Source organism: Kryptolebias marmoratus, linkage group LG7 (genome assembly GCF_001649575.2).
Source record: "Kryptolebias marmoratus isolate JLee-2015 linkage group LG7, ASM164957v2, whole genome shotgun sequence".
Taxonomy (NCBI): domain Eukaryota; kingdom Metazoa; phylum Chordata; class Actinopteri; order Cyprinodontiformes; family Rivulidae; genus Kryptolebias; species Kryptolebias marmoratus.
Window position 1 is genome coordinate 6,476,891 of NC_051436.1, and position 18,516 is coordinate 6,495,406.

The following is an 18,516-nucleotide window of genomic DNA, read 5'->3' on the forward strand; positions in this document are numbered from 1 at the left end:
GGGGGGGGGGGGGGGATTTCAGCGCCGTGTCCGTGGAGGTGAGGTTCTGCACTTTTCACGAACCAATCTGCAGCGTCCGTTCCCCCCTTCCTCCCCTTCCTCCCCTTCCTCCCCCTCCCTGAAAGCTCCAATTAATCAGGCCTTGATGCGTCAGTGATTTGGGCGCTGGCGGAGCAGCGCTCTGTCAATAAATCCAAGATGGATCAGTCCCCTGCCTCATCCACGGGCTGAATCACTCACCGGGCCTGCGTCACAGCCACTCGCCTGCCCCGGCATCAGACTTCTTCTGTTAATTAGCTGTGAACTGCTCCAGCGGCGGGGAAAGCTGAATTATTCAGGGAGAACAAGAACCGGGAATGCAAATATAGAAAGCGCGGCGGCCCGCTCTTCTCCGCCACGTTTGCGTCCTCGGAGCCGCGTCACGAGTCGTCGCTTTTTGACACCCGGCTCATAAATTTGGCTGCTTTCGGCGGACCAAGAGTTTTTTTGTTTTGTTTTCCTCTCGCAGCCGTATGGTTCAGGGAAAAAAAAAAAGCGCAGGTCGTCCTCCGCGTGGCGTTTTGCGCGCCGGGCCGAATTCAGGACAGCCCAAGAATGAGTTGTGGCGATAAACTCGTTCCTGGGGGATTCGTCCAGTTCACAGACGTTGCTTTGCATGTTTGCGTTCGCCTCGTCCTCAGCTGCTCCGCCAGCGCCGGCAAACTCCAGAGTTTTGTTTATCATTTGAATGACATGTGCCGCCGCTCTTTACTCTGTGGGAAAAAAAAAAAAAAAAAACTGTTCACGCCATACGTTAATAATGAGCAGTGAAGGATTTTACTGTTAACATTCAGGCCACAGGCATGGCGTTGGTGTCGAAATACGCCACAGGTCCACTGAAATATTAATGTTTCAGCGGCTACAGTACTGTGGGAAAGTCCTGAGTCATCGCTCATTTATTTGGACGTCGCTTCCAAGGAGCCAGACCTTTCTGGTAATCTGTTATCCTGACCAATAGTTCAAGTTCTTCACTCTTTTTACACCCTGTGAATTATAAAAAAATAAAAAGGCTCCTAAACTCAAGACATGAAACTAGTGAAATATTAGCAAAAAGTCCGTTTTAACTGGACCGTTTGCTAGAAATTAGTGAAGGTTTGTAAGCGAGCTACCTTTACAGCAACTCACGCACCGTAACAAAATGGAGCTCTGGAGACCAGGCTGACCAAAGTGTTAGTAACCGTCTTCAGAGTGATTTGCATGTGAGTTTACATGCAAACGGAGCAACTCGCTGCTGTTTAAATGCTTTGAACTCTGCTCTTTTAAGTTAAAACTGAGAAAGCTCCTCGAAACAATACCTCTTCAAAAACAAAATGCCTTCAGTAACATGCTAGCTAGTAACTTTGTTACCAGCAACATGTCACTTCAGTTGTTTCCACAATTTGTAGCTAGCTGCTAGTAACTAGCTCAGCGCTAGGTAGCTCGCTACTAGTTTTCCTACTACATTTTGTTCCCACAAATTGTTAACTAGCTGCTAGTAACTAACTCAGCGCTAGCTAGCTAGGTAGGTAAGTTTTTGTTGCTGGCTGCCTGTCACAGTTTGTAGCTCGCTACTAGTAGCTAGCTCAGCGCTAGGTAGCTAGCTACTAGTTTTCCTACTACATTTTGTTCCCACAAATTGTTGACTAGCTGCTAGTAGCTAGCTCAGTGCTAGGTAGTTAGCTAATGGTTTTTTCACGAGCAGTCAGTCACACAATTTGTTCTTGCGATTTGTTAGCTAGCTGCTCATAACTACCTCCGCACTAGCTAATAGTTACGTTACAGCCTGTCACACATTTTATTCTTACAACTGCTTACCTAGCTGCTAGCAACTAGCCCGGCTACTAGCCCGGCGAATAGTTTTGTTACTAGCAACCAGACCCAATTTGTTCCCACAATTGTTAGCAAGCATGTAATAAAAGCGCTAGCTAGCTACCAAGCTAGTGATTTACCAGCTAGTAATTTTAATAGCAACCTGTCATAAAGAAAGTAAGAAAAAGTTTGTTTATGTGCGGCAGTGACAGCAGGGGTCTTTTTCAGTGTTATTTTGTGGGTCGATTGGTGAAACGTTTGAGAACCATCGCACCAGATGACTGGATGACTCGTGAAAAACTGTCAACGCCAAAGGAAAATTAATAAAAAGAAGCAAAATATCTTAAAACAAAGTCCTAACTGGGAACCTGTGTCTCCTATCAGACATGGATCAAGAATAATGAATAGAGTAGAACTGAGAGGATCCTGAACGTCATTAGCACCATTAGAAGTCTCTTTCTTTGGTAGCCATTAGTACCACGTGCATATATTTTGTAAAAAAAGAGAAAAAAACAAAACAAAACAATCACCACTTTGTTGGGTAAAAACTGTCCTGTGGTAGTGTGAAATATGCCCGCTGAGCTGGCCTTTTAATTATATTTCTTCCACTGAAAAAGCTACTTGGACAGATTTTGACGATTCGTTGTTTGATCAAAACGAGTTCAGTGGTTTTCCTCTATAGTCTGCCATGCTGCAAACGTTCAGACGCCACTACATTTAAAAATAAATAAATAAATACATCATGCTGCTGCTGGAAGCCGAGGCTCGAGTGTTTCAATTGCTTATCCTGCAGCTGCTGGATCCCCTCAAGATTCCTTCTTCTAACTTCCTGCTTTTATCCGAAGTTGTGCGGTTTTAATCGCAGGCTAAATCTGACTTCACGCGTCTGTAAAATAATTCAGCATTTTGCGGTCGGTAAATAAACTCGCCTCCCTTTTTTTTCCCCGCCCCTCTCCTCCACCTCGGAAAACGCCACACCATTAAAATTCAACGTTGGCGTGGCGGCGAATCGCGCCCTCCTTCGACCTGCTGGGCCTGTGAAGAATCTCAGCTGTCAATTAATGCGTTCGCGGTGGCCAACGGCTCATTTGCAGTTCTAGGAACGGTACGGCGTCGTAATTGAGTCATGATTGGCCGCGTTGCTTGGTAACGGCAGAGCGAGGGGGAGAGCGGTGCCAGCCAGTGATATTTTCATCCAAGTGAGCAATACCTCGTGTGCTCTGCAGATCCATCCAGCTGTCGACGGAGCGAGGAAGCATAAATGGACAAACGTCTTCCTCGCGTGCCGCGGCGGGAGTCCCCTCGGTCCGCGATCCGCTCCCGTGGCAGAACGTGGAAACACGCCGAGAGCTCTGCCTCCATCTGTGTGTTGGCTTGTCTGCCTGTTAGCAAAATATCTCACGAGCCACGGCACGGGTTTGAATGAAACGCAAAAAAAAAAAAAGGAAGCAAACGTTTGAGGTGCATCGACAAATTATTTTCTTTTGGGGGGAGTAAACCCAAGTCAAGATGGCCGCCGCAATCGCAACAACTATGCCAACTTTGCAGACGTTGAGAGTAAAATCTGGTAGTAGCTGAGAGTCATCCACAACCCAAAGATTTTTGGTCTGTCTGTGAGCAAGATTACCTAAAAACTAACGGTGAACAGATTTCGGTTTTTCAGGAAGCGACAAACATGCCACAAGGAACACGTGATTAGAGTTCGGTGGAGATCCGGATCACGGTCCAGATTCAGGATTCCAGGATCAACATTTAGAGTCCACCCTGTTTGTCTGTTAGCAAAATATCTAACAGACCACTCGCCGGACTTCAATGAAACTACCAGAAAGTCATTCATGGATGGGACGAACATCTACCACAAGTTAGCTTTTGGAGTCCGTCCAATTACGATTGGTCGCCACAAATAATCGACTCTAACCCAGTCAGTTTTACCAGTATTGAAGTGAAGTTTAAGGTGGTAGTAGCAGAGAGTCGTTCGAAACTCAAACTCGGAGCGCTAACAGTTTGAGCGCAATTTTCACGGCGCCGCGTGAGATCGAACAAAACCCTACTTTTAAGGCTCGACTCAAACCGGGTCCAACTCTGTCATCTCTCAGCACGAGATGGTCTCGTTTTTTTTGTTTTTGTTTTTTTTTAAAAGGTTTGGAATTCATTTCGTTTGAAACGATGCGACTTCTACCCACCTCCGCGGCCGTCACGGCATCACGAGTGGCGGCGAATTACTACCCGCAGCTCAGTCTGACATCAAGCCGAGGGTCTCGGTGTCGCTTCCTAAATGATACGTTTGAACTGGAAGGGGGGAAGATTGTCTGATTTCATAATTACCCTGATCATTGGCCCTGTCTGTCTCCCAGCATGCATTTAGCAAATACTCTGCAGCAGCTCTGTCGTTAAGGGGGGGGGGAGAGAGAAGGGGGGGTTGTTACACAACGAGCAGCGTTACAGAACACCTCCTGAACATCACGTTAACAGGAAGTGAGAAATCTTCCTTTTTCTGATCTGTGGGGGCAGATTTCAGGAGTCCTTGAGAGCGAGGCGACGCGCGAGGAGACGGAAGCTGAACGGTGGTACCGGCTTTCCAGAGCGAGCCGCGGGTTCTCGCAGGGTCAAGTGGCGCTCGGAGAACGACTCTCGGCTACTACCACGCCGGCGGTTAAGCTCAGTATCTGTCAGATTCACAGAGTTGAGGCCATCTTTCGCTGGCCGCATCTTCCGTGCTCACCGCGGGTGGGTACCACCACCAAGACCTGCACCCGCAGATGGCTGTGGTGGCCATCTTGAATCAAACTGACTTAATCAGTTGTAGATGTACAGTCAACACACACACACACACACACATATCTATCCTTATTAGGACATTGTATGTACTTGTATTGACTTCCATTCATTTCTAATCCTAACTATTACCAGTACACTAACCATCACTCTAACCTAAACTCAACCCTAACCAGGACCCCCAGCCCTGAACCTAACCTTTGACTCCTAGCCCTATACCCAACCAAAATGGTAAATGGTCCAGTCGGGGACCCCAAAGCGCTTGACACTACAATCATTCACCCATTCATCCTCACATTCATTTACAACCAACCCTAACTCTAACCACGACTCTAGACCCTAAACCTAACCCTAATTCCTGACCTTAGCACTCGACCTCTGACCCTAAGCCCTAACCCTGACTTGAGCCCTGGGAGGGGAGACCACAGCGCAGCGACCGGGGAGACCCGAGTGAGGGGGACCAATGCTGTCATGGACAGTTTCAGTTTTTCAACTCCTAACTATGACCAGTACATGACTAACCCTCACCCTAACCTAAACACAGTTCACACCTTAACTAAAACCTCACCTTTCACACCTCACCCCAAAAAATGACGTTTCACCGTTTTAGGACCAAGCTTTGGTCCCCAGAAGGACCATAAGGACTACTCCTCCCTGACAATATAGGTGACTATAACCAGAAAAGGTAACAAAACCCATTTACAAGGAAAAACATCATTGCCCAGTTTTGATTTTTGGCAAAATGAAGCACAGTGTTATCTAAGCCCAAAGTGAATTTTAAAAGAAACGTCCAGTTTTCCAAGGCAATCGCTGCATCCCTGAAGTTAAAGTGCTCCTCTCCAGGGGTTTCTGTGTTAAAATCATCTCCTGTTGTTACAGAGGACGTTCAGCTCTGGCAGGGACCACGTCGACGCCAGCGTGTACGAAATGATGTGCAGCGCAGGTGAGTGAGGAGGAGGAGGAAGGAAAGTGTCTGATGGAACTGTTAGTCTGAGACGTAGCTGTGAACACAGAAAGGCTCTGCAGCAAACAGTTGGTGCATTAGGGACTCTTTCCATCGCAGGTGCAAACCAACAACAGCAGCAACAGCAAGGTGAGGAAGAGGAGGAGGAGGAGGAGGAAGAGGAGGACGACGATGAGGATCTCTACGCTCTGCTGGGGCAGAACGACGACGACGATGACGACGACCCCAGTCAGAGCCCAAGGAAAGCTGCGCTCCTCGCCAACCGCCCGCCGGCGCCGACGCCCAGGCCTGAGTGCATGCAGGCGAAACAGAGCAAAACGCCCTTCATCGCCCAAGGTCCGTAACGCCACATGCTACACATTTTCAACTTTTTTACCTTCTTCAATACTTAACTTTATGTGCAAACATTTCCCCCATAAAAAAAACACAGAGAGCTCTGAATGTCCTTCAAAACCGTTCTTCTCTTTGAAACCTTTTAGCTTAGAGATGGAAGTTTACTTTTAGCTAACATCTGCTTTTGTTTTTTAGCTGGAGTTAAACATTTTAGGTTTTAGCTACCATTCGGCTACTTTCAGCATTTACTTTCAGCTAGCATCTACTTTAGACTATTAGCTAGTGTTGAACCTTTTTAGCTTTTAGCCCCAATCTGCTCATTTTAGCTTTTACTTAGCATTTTTTTTACTTTGTTTGTCTTTTGCTACATTTAGCTTTTAGCTATTGTTTTTTTAGCTAGCCTTTAGCTACTTTTAGCTAGCCATTTTCTAACTTCATGCTGCTTTTAGCTAGCATCTACTTTTGGTTTTTAGCTAGATTAAAAGACTTTAGGTTTTAGCTACCATTCAGCTAGTTTTAGCTTTTAGCTAGCTTTTTGCTACATTTAGGTCTTAACTAACATTCGCTGCTTTTATCTAGCATTTTGCTACTTTCAGCTAGCATATACTTTACTTTAGGCTATTAGCTAGTGTTGAACCTTTTTAGCTTTTAGCCCCAATCTGCATCTTTTAGCTTTTACTTAGCATTTTGTTGCTTTTAGTTTATCTTTTTGCTACATTTATCTTTTAGCTATTGTTGTTTTAGCTAGCCTTTTATTACTTTTAATAAAGTTTCGCTACTTTTAGTTTTTAACTAGCTGTTTGATACTTTTAGCTAGTGTTTTCTAACCTATTGCCTCTTTTAGCTAGTATCTACTTTTGGCTTTTAGCTTGAGTTGAACTTTTTTAGCTTTTAGCTTGAGTTCTGCTGCTTTTAGCTTTAGCAGCTCAGTCTCAGCTACATCCTTCAGCGCTCAGCGTTCTCGCAGGAAGCGCCCGGGCCACGCGTCGCACCGTTTGCCGCTGCAGTTCTCCAACCGTTCAATTTCAGGCTCCGTGAATATTTCATGAGGCTGAAAGCTCCAAAAGTGACTGGTATGATTAAGGCTCATGAATCTTTAACGCAGCCGAGGCTTCTCTGTTTGCACAAGCAAACACGGATGCTTCCGAAATCTATTATTTCCACAAACAACATTACACCTTTCTCTCACCAACACTTCCATTCAGAACATTAAAAAAAATAAATAAATCAAAGGCCTAGAGTTCTTTTAGGGACTTAACGTTATGTATAACTCCTGGAACATGTCATGTGAATGACCCTCAGCTACTACAGCACCAAATGTTGGCTCAATAAACTGACAGAGTTGCAGCCATTTTTATGTTTTTTTTACAGCTAGTGGCAGTGGCAGCCATCTTGAATTGGGTTGACTCCTATAGGTAGGCAGTTGTAGAGGTACATCACGCGATTGCAGGTCTGTCTAGAGGCTCGTGAGATATTTTGCTGACAGTCAGACACGCGAACACAGATGGGCGAAAACATAACTGTTTGTCTTCACCGATAAAATGGAACTTCTCCGTAAACACTCTCTCTCTCTCTCTTTTCCGTCTTTTTCCTGAGCTTGCATGCACTGTGCGAGCTAGTCCTCTTCCCAATGGGGCCTACGAAGCAAAACAAGGAAGCGAGCGCGCCGCCGTATGCTCAGTCTCCAAACCGTCCCCGTCCCCCCCCGGTAAATGGAGAGGGAGCGACTGCAGCTCCCATCTGCAACCAATCTTGTCCGAACCAAGGCCAAGTCAGCCAGAACAAGCAATTACACGTGTTTTCCATCATCCTCGTCTGTCCCCGGAGCGCCCGGGTGAAAAGGGAGATGGTTTTTTCAGCTACCGAGACAGCGGCGCTTCAAACCGCACAAGGATTCCATCCCGCCGTCCCCGCTCTCGCTGCCGCACCAAGGAGTTGGGACAACGGCTCGGCGGAGGACTCGGGCGGGGCGCCAGCTACGGCAGAGCACGAGTGGAAATAATGCTCCTTCTGTTCGCAGCAGCGTCTGGAACGGGAACGAACTGTAGTTCCTTTGGAGGAAATTGCTCAAAGAGTATAGAATTGAGCCTCTTCTCAAAAACAAGATACAGGCGTGAAAGCGAATATTAAAACCTCCACGCTTTTGGGCGTCATCGCGTGTTTAGCTTGTCGCTTGTTTTCTCAACCGAACGTCGTCTGTGTTGGTACGCGGGTGCTACATTGGTAAACCGTATTTATGCTAACGGCGCTGAGGCCGAGAAACGGGTCGGTCCCTAAGCAGCACGTCTAGTTAGTGCAAAAGTTCCTCAGCTGCCGGTGGACCGGTACAGTCGGCAGGTAACGGTCTGCGCTTGACGCGTTTGGTTCGGTTTAGAAAGGAATTTAAATGTCATGCAAAAGTACAGAGGTTCAATCTCAGCTAACGGGCCGTAACGGCACACGTGCGCATCGGGGTCAGTCGTTGATGCCGTTCTGTTACCAGACATGAGAAGATTCCGTCTGAAGCACTTCACATCAAACAAAGCACGTCTGGTTCAGAGAGAAAAAAAAAAAAAACACACAGAAGCTTAAAGACCTGCTTGTTTAATTCAAATGAGCTGCGTGGGAAAAGCTCTGCGGCAGAGTGGGAACAAGAGCTGCCTGTACGGAAAGCACTTGCGTCACATAATAGACACTATGAAAAGTACTGTGCCCTTTTCTGTGAAAATGGCGGGGAGTTTTACCCGTTTGAATCCATCCCAGAGCTGGTTGACGCAGATGGTTCTGTTGGAGGTTCCTTCCTGTTAAAAGGGAGTCATTTCTCTCCACTGTCGCCCCCCCGCCGTGCTTGCTCAGGATGGAGATTTGAACTGAAATGATGACTCACTGAAATGTGCTTGTTCCCTTATAGATAAACAGCTTTTTACTGGTGACATTTCACAACACACTGGATCCGATCGCTCTGTTTCCTAACTGGATTGGACCGTGTGGACAGTCACTGGATTCCAATCTGGATCGGTTTTAGACTGAAAAGTGTGAATTTGAACCTGATTTGAACTGGTTTGCTTTATTTTGGTGAAGCCCTTAATCCAGATAACACGACTTTCCGTGGATTCTTTTTGTCGGTCTAGCATTAGGTTCATTTTAACGTTGAGCTTCTGGCGCCATCTTGTGTAGGGAAGCCGCAACTGCAGAGAAACTTCCATCGTCTTCCTGTTGAGTGTTTTTCACAGCTTCTGTCTGTTCACAGTGTTTCAGAAGAAGAAGAAAACACCAAAGGAGGCTCCTGAGATGTATTCATCCTCCTCCAAACCAGGTGAGCTCAGGGGCTGTTTCGGCATTTTGGATGTACAGAAGGGATTTCCACCTTCCACCACATCTTTAGCTGCAGATAAATTTAAATTTTACCTTCATCTTTATTGACTAGAACACATAAATTTAAACCTTCTGTGTTAGAACCTCTATAATGTTACACAGCATGGTCAAAGAAATACAAACAATCACAAAAGGAGGACCAAAGTGCAGATGTTTCAGGACATTTTTTTTTTTCTTGACGAAATCCATATCACCCTCTGCCTTTCATGCCAGAGTTTTAAATTAAGATCATCTTATGTTAAAAAAATAATTAAAAAATTCTATAGTTTGGTTGAATTTTGAACGTATCGTCAAACAGGATTCGCACTCGATAATCAACAGATCCTTCTGTGCTCGGGGTACGTGTCGGTAACGACTCTCAGCTACTACCACACCAAACCTAAGCTCCATATCTGTAAAACTGACCGAGCTAAGCCCATTTCTGTGTTTGCTAGGTGGGATCAGACCGACTCCAAAAAGTTAATCAGATGCAGACATACATCCGGTGATTACTTTCACTGAAAACCACCAAGTGCTTCATGAGATATTTTGCTAACAGAGACAGAGGTCATTACGTAATGGTAGTGGGCAATAAGCATGGTTTACGAGTCACTATATGGACACAGTAAACAAAAGAGTTGTAGATTGAAAGCACTTTCACACAGTTTGGTACCAAAAAGGACAAATAAATACAGTCCTTTCGCTGAAACGTAACTTAGCAGTTGTTTACGGGTTAAAGTTTCTACGTTGAGTCTGTTTCCCTGATCAGTAAAAGACGTATTCTTCTGCAGGACATAGGCGAGAAGGCAGCCTCACCTCCACCTACGATACGTTTGTACCGAACCACATGGAGCGGCTCATGGAGCTCCGGCAGAGAGTGAAGAAGGGATCGCTCACTGTGGACGAGGCCGTCCATCACTTCAGGGACTGGCAGCAGGTTCAGAAGGCCGGGGGCGCCAAGAAGGAGGTCCGCGCACGCTCACGACACACACACACACACTCAACACACACGTAGGTAAAACATCAGGTTCAAACATACGGACAGTTATACGACCATGACTTAATTTCAAGGCTTTATCCATCAGGACAATAAAAAATGGCTGCTCTGGAGCAAACAGTACAGGTGTGTGTTACCACAACGCCAAGGAGGAAAGACATCAGCAGTAACCCTAAAGAAGCTGTCCATCAAACTGAGATAGGTTAAAGGTCATTCCAAAACAGTCCATCGTTCTACAGTGGAAAAGATTATTCAAAAGTTGAAAACATCAAAGATGGCCGCCAATATTTCCAGGAGTGGACATCCCAGCAAATTCACCCCAAGGTCAGACGTGCAAGAAAAAACAAAAAACCCAACAGCTTCTCAGACTCTACAGGCCTCAGTTAGCAGGTTAAAGGTTAAAGGTCATAGAAAAAGACTGAACAAGTATGACCTGTTTGGAAGATCTTTGTAAAGAAAGATGGAAGGACGTTGCATCTGAACGAACCACAAGACCTCCTGAACGTCTTTTGGACGAAGAAGAGATGTTTGGCAAAAAAACAAGCAGAATATAAGCACAAATCTCAGATTAACTGTCAAGCACGGTGGTGGAGGGGTGATGATTTGGGCTTGTGTTGCAGCTACATGACCTGCGCTCCTTCCAGTCATCGACGGTGAACTGCTCTGTACACCAAAGGATTCTAGAGTCATACATGAGGCTTTCTGTGCCACGGCGAAAGCAGGACAGCGATCCCAAACGCAGCAGCAAATCTACAACAGAATGGGTCAAAAAGAAAAGAATCAAGGTGCTGCAAAGGTCCGTTTCAAGTCCAGACCTCAACCTGACTGAAACACTGGGGTGGGACCTTAAGAGAACTGAGCAGAAACTAATGTTTGTGAGCCTTAATGAGCTGAAGCAATGTTGTAAAGAAGAGTGGGCCAAAAAAAAAATCCTCCACAACCACACGAGAGACTGATAAAAACAGAAAACGACTACTGAGAGTTATCACTGATAAGAGTGATTCTACAAGCTGCTGGATCATGTAGTGAAATTAGGTTTTCACACAACTTTTCCATTTTGGCTTCATTTTTATTTAATAAATAACGACCTGATTGAATCTATTGTGTTTTTGTCCACTTGACGTTGGATTTGAATCATTTTAGAACCTTGCAAAGAGCAGATCCTTGTGAATACGCCATGACTGGAAGGGGTTGTGTCGATAGGACCCAAGGTGGCAGACCACACGAGGAACTCAAAACGAAGACTTAAAAAAGAAACCAAAATGCTGAGAAAGCAGCAAAAACATGAGAAAACCTGGAGACACGAGGCGTTGAGAGGGCCTAACGCAGGCGAGGTAACGAGACGACCCACTGAAGACTGAACGAGGACGGGGACTTTAATTAGACAGGGAGCGACGAGGCAAGTGGCGACAGCTGAGCTTAATGACTACGAGAAGCAGGTGTGAAGGGTGAGCAACTGGGAAACTGAACAAGGAAGAAGGAAAAATAAAACCCCAAGGAAGAACAAAACAAAACAACTACAGAAAAACTCGTTATCTGTCATATCATTTGGACAGAAAAGCTAAAACAAGAAATAAATAAAAGTGGTTTCAAACTTTTAATTAAGTAATAATTAACCACCGAGACAACAGTGACATTTTCTCCAAATAAATTCGCTCCGCTTCACTACTTGGTTGGTTTTTAAGGTTTTGTTTTGTAGGAAATCTGATTAAAAAAAAAAAAATCATCACGGGGTTATAAAATGTCCTGTTGTCACCACAGGAGGAGCTGAGGCCTCCGAGAGCCGATATCGTCAACAACAAGGACGACAGCATCTACGGTAAATTATGAACGCGAGGGCTGAAGACGCAGAGCACCCATGTTCGAGTTACAAACTAAAAACAAAACTGCAAATGTCTCTTTTCTCTCCCTGCAGATAAAATCCACAACGTTCGTCAGACGCCAAGTGAGTGAGCTTGTGTTGTCGTGCCTCTGTGGCGCCTGCAGTTGCGTTGGTGGTAAAATAAATAAAATAAAATAAAAAGATTCACGCCCTTTTACCTCCTGTTTCTGAACAACTTTCAGCCCGTACGGTCAAATCTCCCGAACCTCCGGGTGTTACAGCCAATCAGAGAGGAAACCGACCAGCCGCCTCTGAGTTTTACAGCAAACCCCTCAGAGGGCAGCAGGTGGGTTTTCACAAATAAAGACACTTTGAGGCGTGAAATATACACTTTAAACCAGTTTGATCCTTTTCTTTTGCTTTGCAGATCTTCCGAAAAGCTGACAAACGGTGAACGCTCGTTGGAAAGTTAAGACTTTCATATAAACAGAGTTTCTAAAAAAAATATGCCTCATTCGATTATTTAAATATCCATGGAAACCAATACTTTCTATAACATTTTATAGATTTTTAGAGTCCATTTTATGAATTTTATTCCTCCATCAGTTACCGTATATTAAGTTCAATCAGTTTATTAAATATCATACTTTTCCTTTTATATATTACTGTATTTTTTTTGGTAAAGTAGGCAAATAAAAGTGGAATGCTGTTGATTCTGATCTCTGACTGCATGGCTTTTTAAAATAGTATCTTACCTGTTGTAGATACCTTTTTGAACAACCTCAGTAACTTTACGCTCTTGTGCAAAAAAAAAGACCAGAATAAGAAAGGTCAGAGGTCAGTTGTTGAGAAAAAAACGTAAAAAATTAGTGCTGATGTTTAGCTCCTTGGTTTTTATATATATGTATACATTTATATATACTGTATTACCAAAGACCAGTTGAAAACGAAAGAAATACCAAACTTTCAATCAGCAAATATCATGTCAAAAACATTCTGTTGTTTTCCGAGCATTAATAGTGGCAGCAGCAGCTGGCTGTAGCACTTCCGCTGCAGTGTAGAGCACTTCCTGCAAGAATATGTCAATATTTCTGCCGGAATATCCAAGTAATGCAAATCTGATGGGATTTTTAAGACGGGAGCTTCAGTTTGGACCAAAATGAACTTCTGTCTGCTTAAACTGAGATTGTTCATGGAGCTATCTACAACAGGTAAGATATTGATTGTTCATAACCCCACTTCACCACATCTGATTTATCCCTTTAGGCTCATCAGACTAATCTGTGGCGTACATAATAGATGACCAATGCAGTGTAATTCATTCTCTGTATAGTTTTTTGAAATTATAAATATAATTATGATATTTATGCCTCTAAATAAAGTTCACTTTCACTCTGAATTAAACCATGATGAACTTAATCTTCTAAATAGTTCCTGTGAGTCTTTTTTAGGATTTTTGGCTTGGTAAAACTTGATATTTTCCCCTCTAGAGGGCGCCGCGAGTCCAAACATTCCCATCAAACCGGCAGGCTGGAGCAAACCAGCCATCTGCTGAGCACAGAAGCACCTGCTGACCTCCTGTTGGTGGAGAGGCAAGCGATGGAAAAAATCTACCCATACGTGTTTCTGAGTGTAAACAGCTCCGTTCACGTGGAGGCGGAGGAGCTTCCTGCTGCAAACAGGAAGCGTCGAGGCGGCGTGGCATCAGCCAAGACGCGCCAGAAAGAATGAAATGAAAGAAAATGAGAAATGTCGAAACGCGTCCGCTTGCTGTGTTGAACGGGGGGACGTTCGCGGAGGGGTAGAGGGGTCTCATTGTGTTCGCCACCTGGATGATTTACACAAACGGAGGCCTTTTGATCTGCACGTTTACCGTACGGGCGTGTTGCAAATCTGAATTCGCTGTCATTTATGAAACTATTCAGGGCGCGGAGTCTCTCCCGCACAGACACCAGTTTGTCGCCCTGCCTGTGGCTCGGTGAATGGGTGACTGAATGAATAGGAGCTGCATGGGGAATTCGGTGAATGCGCGGCTAAATCCAAGCCCGCTCCTAAAACACTCAGGCAGAGGCAGAGCGAGCGGCGTGCCAACGAAGCAGCTGGGTACGCGCCGGGCACATTTTTCTCTTCAATCATGCTCTTTGTGAATAATATGCATTAACGCCCGGCCCTGCTTAAACCTGCCAGTTAGCCTTTGGAGATGATCCGGCTTCAGCACCCCGTGGCATCTCAGGCATATGTTTGCCCGTCACCTGCTGAGGAGGGATTTCACATCAGAAATGGCCACCGAGGGGAAAAAAAAGAAGAAGAAGAAAACGAGGCCTGGGATCATCATCAAGAATGCAAATACATATGGGATGATTCCCTCATCGCAACGAGACCCGGAAAACTTCAGAGGCGTGTTGTAATCCCACACTGATAGTGTTTCTGGGAGTCAAAAATCTACCGTACCCTATAATAATCTACCGGACGGTTTTATTAAAAAATCTACCAGACGGTTTGATTAAAAATCTACCAGATGGTATGATCAAACATCTACCGGACAGTTTCATCAAAAATCTACCATACACAATAATTAAAAGTCTGCAATAATCAAAAATCTACCATAACCTATAATAATTTACCGGACGGTTTTATAAGAAATATACCAGACGGTTTTATCAAAATTCTACCGGATGGTATTACCAAAAATCTACTGGACTGTATTATCAAAAATTTACCGGACGGTATAATCAAAAATCTACCGGACGGTATTATCAAAAATTTACCGGACGATATTATCAAAAATCTACCGGACGGTATTATTAAAAATCTACCAGACCGTATTATCAAAAACTTACCGGACGGTATTATCAAAAATCTACCGGACAGTATTATTAAAAATCTACCAGACCGTATTATTAAAAATCTACCAGACCGTATTATCAAAAATTTACCGGACGGTATTATCAAAAATCTACTGGACGGTATTATCAAAAATTTACCGTACACAGTAATTAAAAAATCTACCAGATGGTATTATGAAATATGTACCGGATGGTTTCAGTAAAAATCTACCAGATGTTATTATCAAAAATCTACTGGACGGTTTTATCAAATATTTACTGGACGGTTTGATTAAAAATCTACTGGACGGTATTATTAAAAAATCTACTGTATGCTATAAATAAAGATTTACCATACGGTATTATGAAAAATTTACTGGACGATACTATCAAAAATCTACTGTACGCTGTAAATAAAGATCTACTGGATGGTATGAACAAAAATCTGCTGTATTTGAAAGCATTTCCACTTTGAAATAAACAGAAAATGATCCAAACACTAATCAGGATCTCACCTGGAGGACCAAGCCAGCGAGAAAAATCCTGTGAATTGGATCTTTTTATTTTCTAAATCCATCAAAGTGTTATGTAAAGAGTAAAACATAAATTAAACAATTACCTTAATTGCAGTTTTACTTTCAGTGCCTTTAAACTAATTTTCTCCATTTGAAATATTTCACTTTGGAATTTATTCAAAAGTACATTAAGATTCTGATTTTTTAATTCTTTTGTTTATTTATTTACTATTTTTGGCAAGGTTTTAGTTTTTGCAAGTAAATATTTAAATTTGGGTGAAACCTTTACAGGAAAAATACAGTACAGTATACATTTACTGTTTTTTCACATGCGATCGAGTGAACATGTTAAAAATGTTCTAAAATCACACGACAAACGTGTGCCAATTAAAATTTAACATTGTAAATGGTAAATTTTCTACGTTGTGGTTTTTGTTCCTAAATGTACAGTATGTTAAAGGTATTTAGACTAAAATCTGCACAGTGTTTTTCTCATATCCATGGCTTAAGTGTCCAGAAATTACAAATCTGTGAGCAAAATTTGCCACCGGATGCCAATTATTGTTTTCGAAGAGCCGTTTGGAACGGAGAAGTTTGATGGTTTTTCAATGTTTTTGTTTGAGTTTACGCTCCGATTAGTTGCTAATAAAAAGATTTGATTGGACTGAACTGTGTATTCAAATGCTGAGCTCTTTTTTTCACCTCTTCATCCTGATTTTTTATTCTTGATGGCTGTATTAATTGATTTTTCCTTTATGTTTAACAGCAGATTAACTCTTATATTTCCACTACGGTTGTCCAAGTCGGCCATATTTTATTACCTACAGACTACGGCCAAATGAATGTAGGTCAGTCACGTGTCTCAAGTTTCCACGTAGTTTTCAGCGGTTTCATCCGAGTACTTTATTTACGCTGAGTGCGTACCCACGTTTCAGAATTACCAATTAATATATCTGGAAAACTACCGGAGTGAACTCTTTCAAACTGCACCTTTTGATATAGTTCAGGAAAACCTTTTTTATGTTTGATTTTATAGTTTGCAACAAGCACCTTTTTACTTTTTAAAGAAATGTGATGAATAAAAAACCTGCCTAAAATTTTTAAACACAAATATTTAGAATAATTTAAATAAAATCAGTAATTTTTTTGACATAAACTTTTATTGTGATAATAATGTTAATATATCAACATTTTATAAGTAGTAATACTGCATGTGTGTGCGCGTTTGTGTGTTAACAAAATATCTTCTGAATAAATGGACAAACTAATGAAACTCTCAGTTGGCTGTGGCGGCCATCTTGAATTTGATTGGATCAATGTTCTTTCTGAGAGTTTCATTAAAACCTGTCCAGTAGTTCATGTGATATTTTGCTAACAGACAGGCACACAACAAACATGAGCGAAAACTCCATCGTTCACCTTTGCCTTTTGGCGATAAACATGTCCACAATCTGAACTTTATTGCTCTTCTCTCCATTTTCCGGCACAGGGCCTGGTTAGGCGCACAGGTGGGATTAAACAGTCGCTGCATCAATAATAACGTTCTCTTAAGTGTCGGCCTTTTATCAGCCGAGACATAAAGAGCAAAAACTGTCGCCTCGCTCATGAGCCGAACCCGTTCCACGCTGCTGGAACAACACTGGGATAACTTATCAGGAATGAGGAGTCCTCAACCCTTCCCAACGGTACTTTCCTGGGCACGTGAGGCACATTTCCTCGCCCGGTTCCCGTCTCCTTGGCCTCCAGATTAGGGCAGCGGATTGTTGCACAGCTGCTCCGCAACATCCCCGATAAAAATCAGGCAATTTCACAGTCAGTGGCATTCTTTCATCCCCTAATCCACGAGCCGCACACAGTTCAAGATGAACCTGACTGTGATGAGAACAAGCTTCTTTTTTTTTCTTCTTCTTCTTCTTTCTCTCTTTTTGAAGCTGACCTTATATTTTATGTGGAGCAGCCAAACTATCTTTGTTTTTAAGCAGATGTGGGATTTCTAGCCGCAGCCGTTCGCCTTTAAACTGAGGATTAAAGCCGTTGTTGGGATTTGGTGAAGTGTGGCTCTCTTTTAAAAAACCTGTACAGCTTGAGAAACTGCATTTTCTACAAAGACACAACGCTGAGTGCTGATTAATTTAGCTGAAATGTGTTAATTAATTTAGCTAAAAAAAAAAGATAAAAGAAGTAGAACACTAGCTAAACGCTAAAAGATGCAAAATGCTACCTCAAGTAATAAAACCCAGGTTAAAAGCTAAAACCAGCAAAAACAGCAGAAGACTACCTAAAAACTAAAAGAAGCAAAATGCTAAACAGCAAGACCCTAGCTAAAAGCAACAAAATGCTAATTAAAAGCTAAAAGGACCAAAACTCTATCTAAAAGCTAAAAGATGCAAAATCCTACCTAAACCTGCAAACCACTAGCTAAAAGCCAAAAGTAGCGAAACACTAGCTTAAAGTAGCAATGTACTAACTAAAAGCTAAGACTAACAAATCTAGCTAAAAGCTAAAAGCAGCAGTACACTAGCTAAAAACTGAAAGTAGCAAAATATTAGCTAAAAGCTGTGAAATGCTACATAAAAGGAGCAATAACTAAAACCTAAAAGGAGCAAAACATGATCTAAAACCTAAAAGAAATTCAGTTATAGAAAAAAGCTAAAAGCGGCAAAATGCTAAATAAAAAGAGCAAAATGGTAGCTATAAACCATAGGTAGGGAATGGCTATTTAAATGCCAGGTAGCAAAATGCTAGCTAAAAGCTAACAGTAGCAAAATGCTACCTAAAGTAGCATAACACTAAAACTAGAGCTTCCTAATGACAACTACATTCTGTACAAATCCAAAGTAAAGTTTTAGATTCTGGGCCTGCCGCCTTTAATGTCAGAGTTTGAAACTGAAATCATCTTTTGTTGTAAAATAACGAAGTTTTAGCCATTTTGAACGTTATGCAGGGTTTCATTTCGAAGCACTTCCTGTTCTAAGTGTTAAAACTTTTACTGTTTTGATCAAAGCTGTATGAGGAGAGTTCCTCTTGTTCTTCTTGTAAAGCTCTTTATTCACACTGCATCCCACTACTCTTCACAGATTCCTCCTCCTCCTCCTCCTCCTCCTCCTCCTCCTCCTCCTCCTCCT

General features: G+C 42.9%; 1 protein-coding gene and 1 long non-coding RNA gene across 2 annotated transcripts in view; one reads left to right on the forward strand and one right to left on the reverse strand.

Annotated features, from left to right (window-relative positions):
* The window catches only part of LOC108234844 (B-cell scaffold protein with ankyrin repeats), a 26,586-nt gene extending 13,172 nt beyond the window's left edge, over positions 1-13,414 (forward strand). Inside the window, exons 8-15 of the mRNA XM_025005550.2 lie at positions 5,482-5,545; positions 5,666-5,902; positions 9,129-9,194; positions 10,024-10,199; positions 11,991-12,048; positions 12,145-12,174; positions 12,294-12,397; positions 12,479-13,414. Of these exons, the coding sequence (XP_024861318.1) occupies positions 5,482-5,545; positions 5,666-5,902; positions 9,129-9,194; positions 10,024-10,199; positions 11,991-12,048; positions 12,145-12,174; positions 12,294-12,397; positions 12,479-12,505 (762 nt within the window). The 3' untranslated portion in view covers positions 12,506-13,414. The remainder of the gene's footprint in view (positions 1-5,481; positions 5,546-5,665; positions 5,903-9,128; positions 9,195-10,023; positions 10,200-11,990; positions 12,049-12,144; positions 12,175-12,293; positions 12,398-12,478) is intronic.
* LOC112450444 overlaps positions 135-18,516 on the reverse strand; it is a 42,022-nt gene continuing 23,640 nt past the window's right edge. The window contains exon 3 of the long non-coding RNA XR_003039076.2: positions 135-752. This is a non-coding gene — a long non-coding RNA (uncharacterized LOC112450444). The remainder of the gene's footprint in view (positions 753-18,516) is intronic.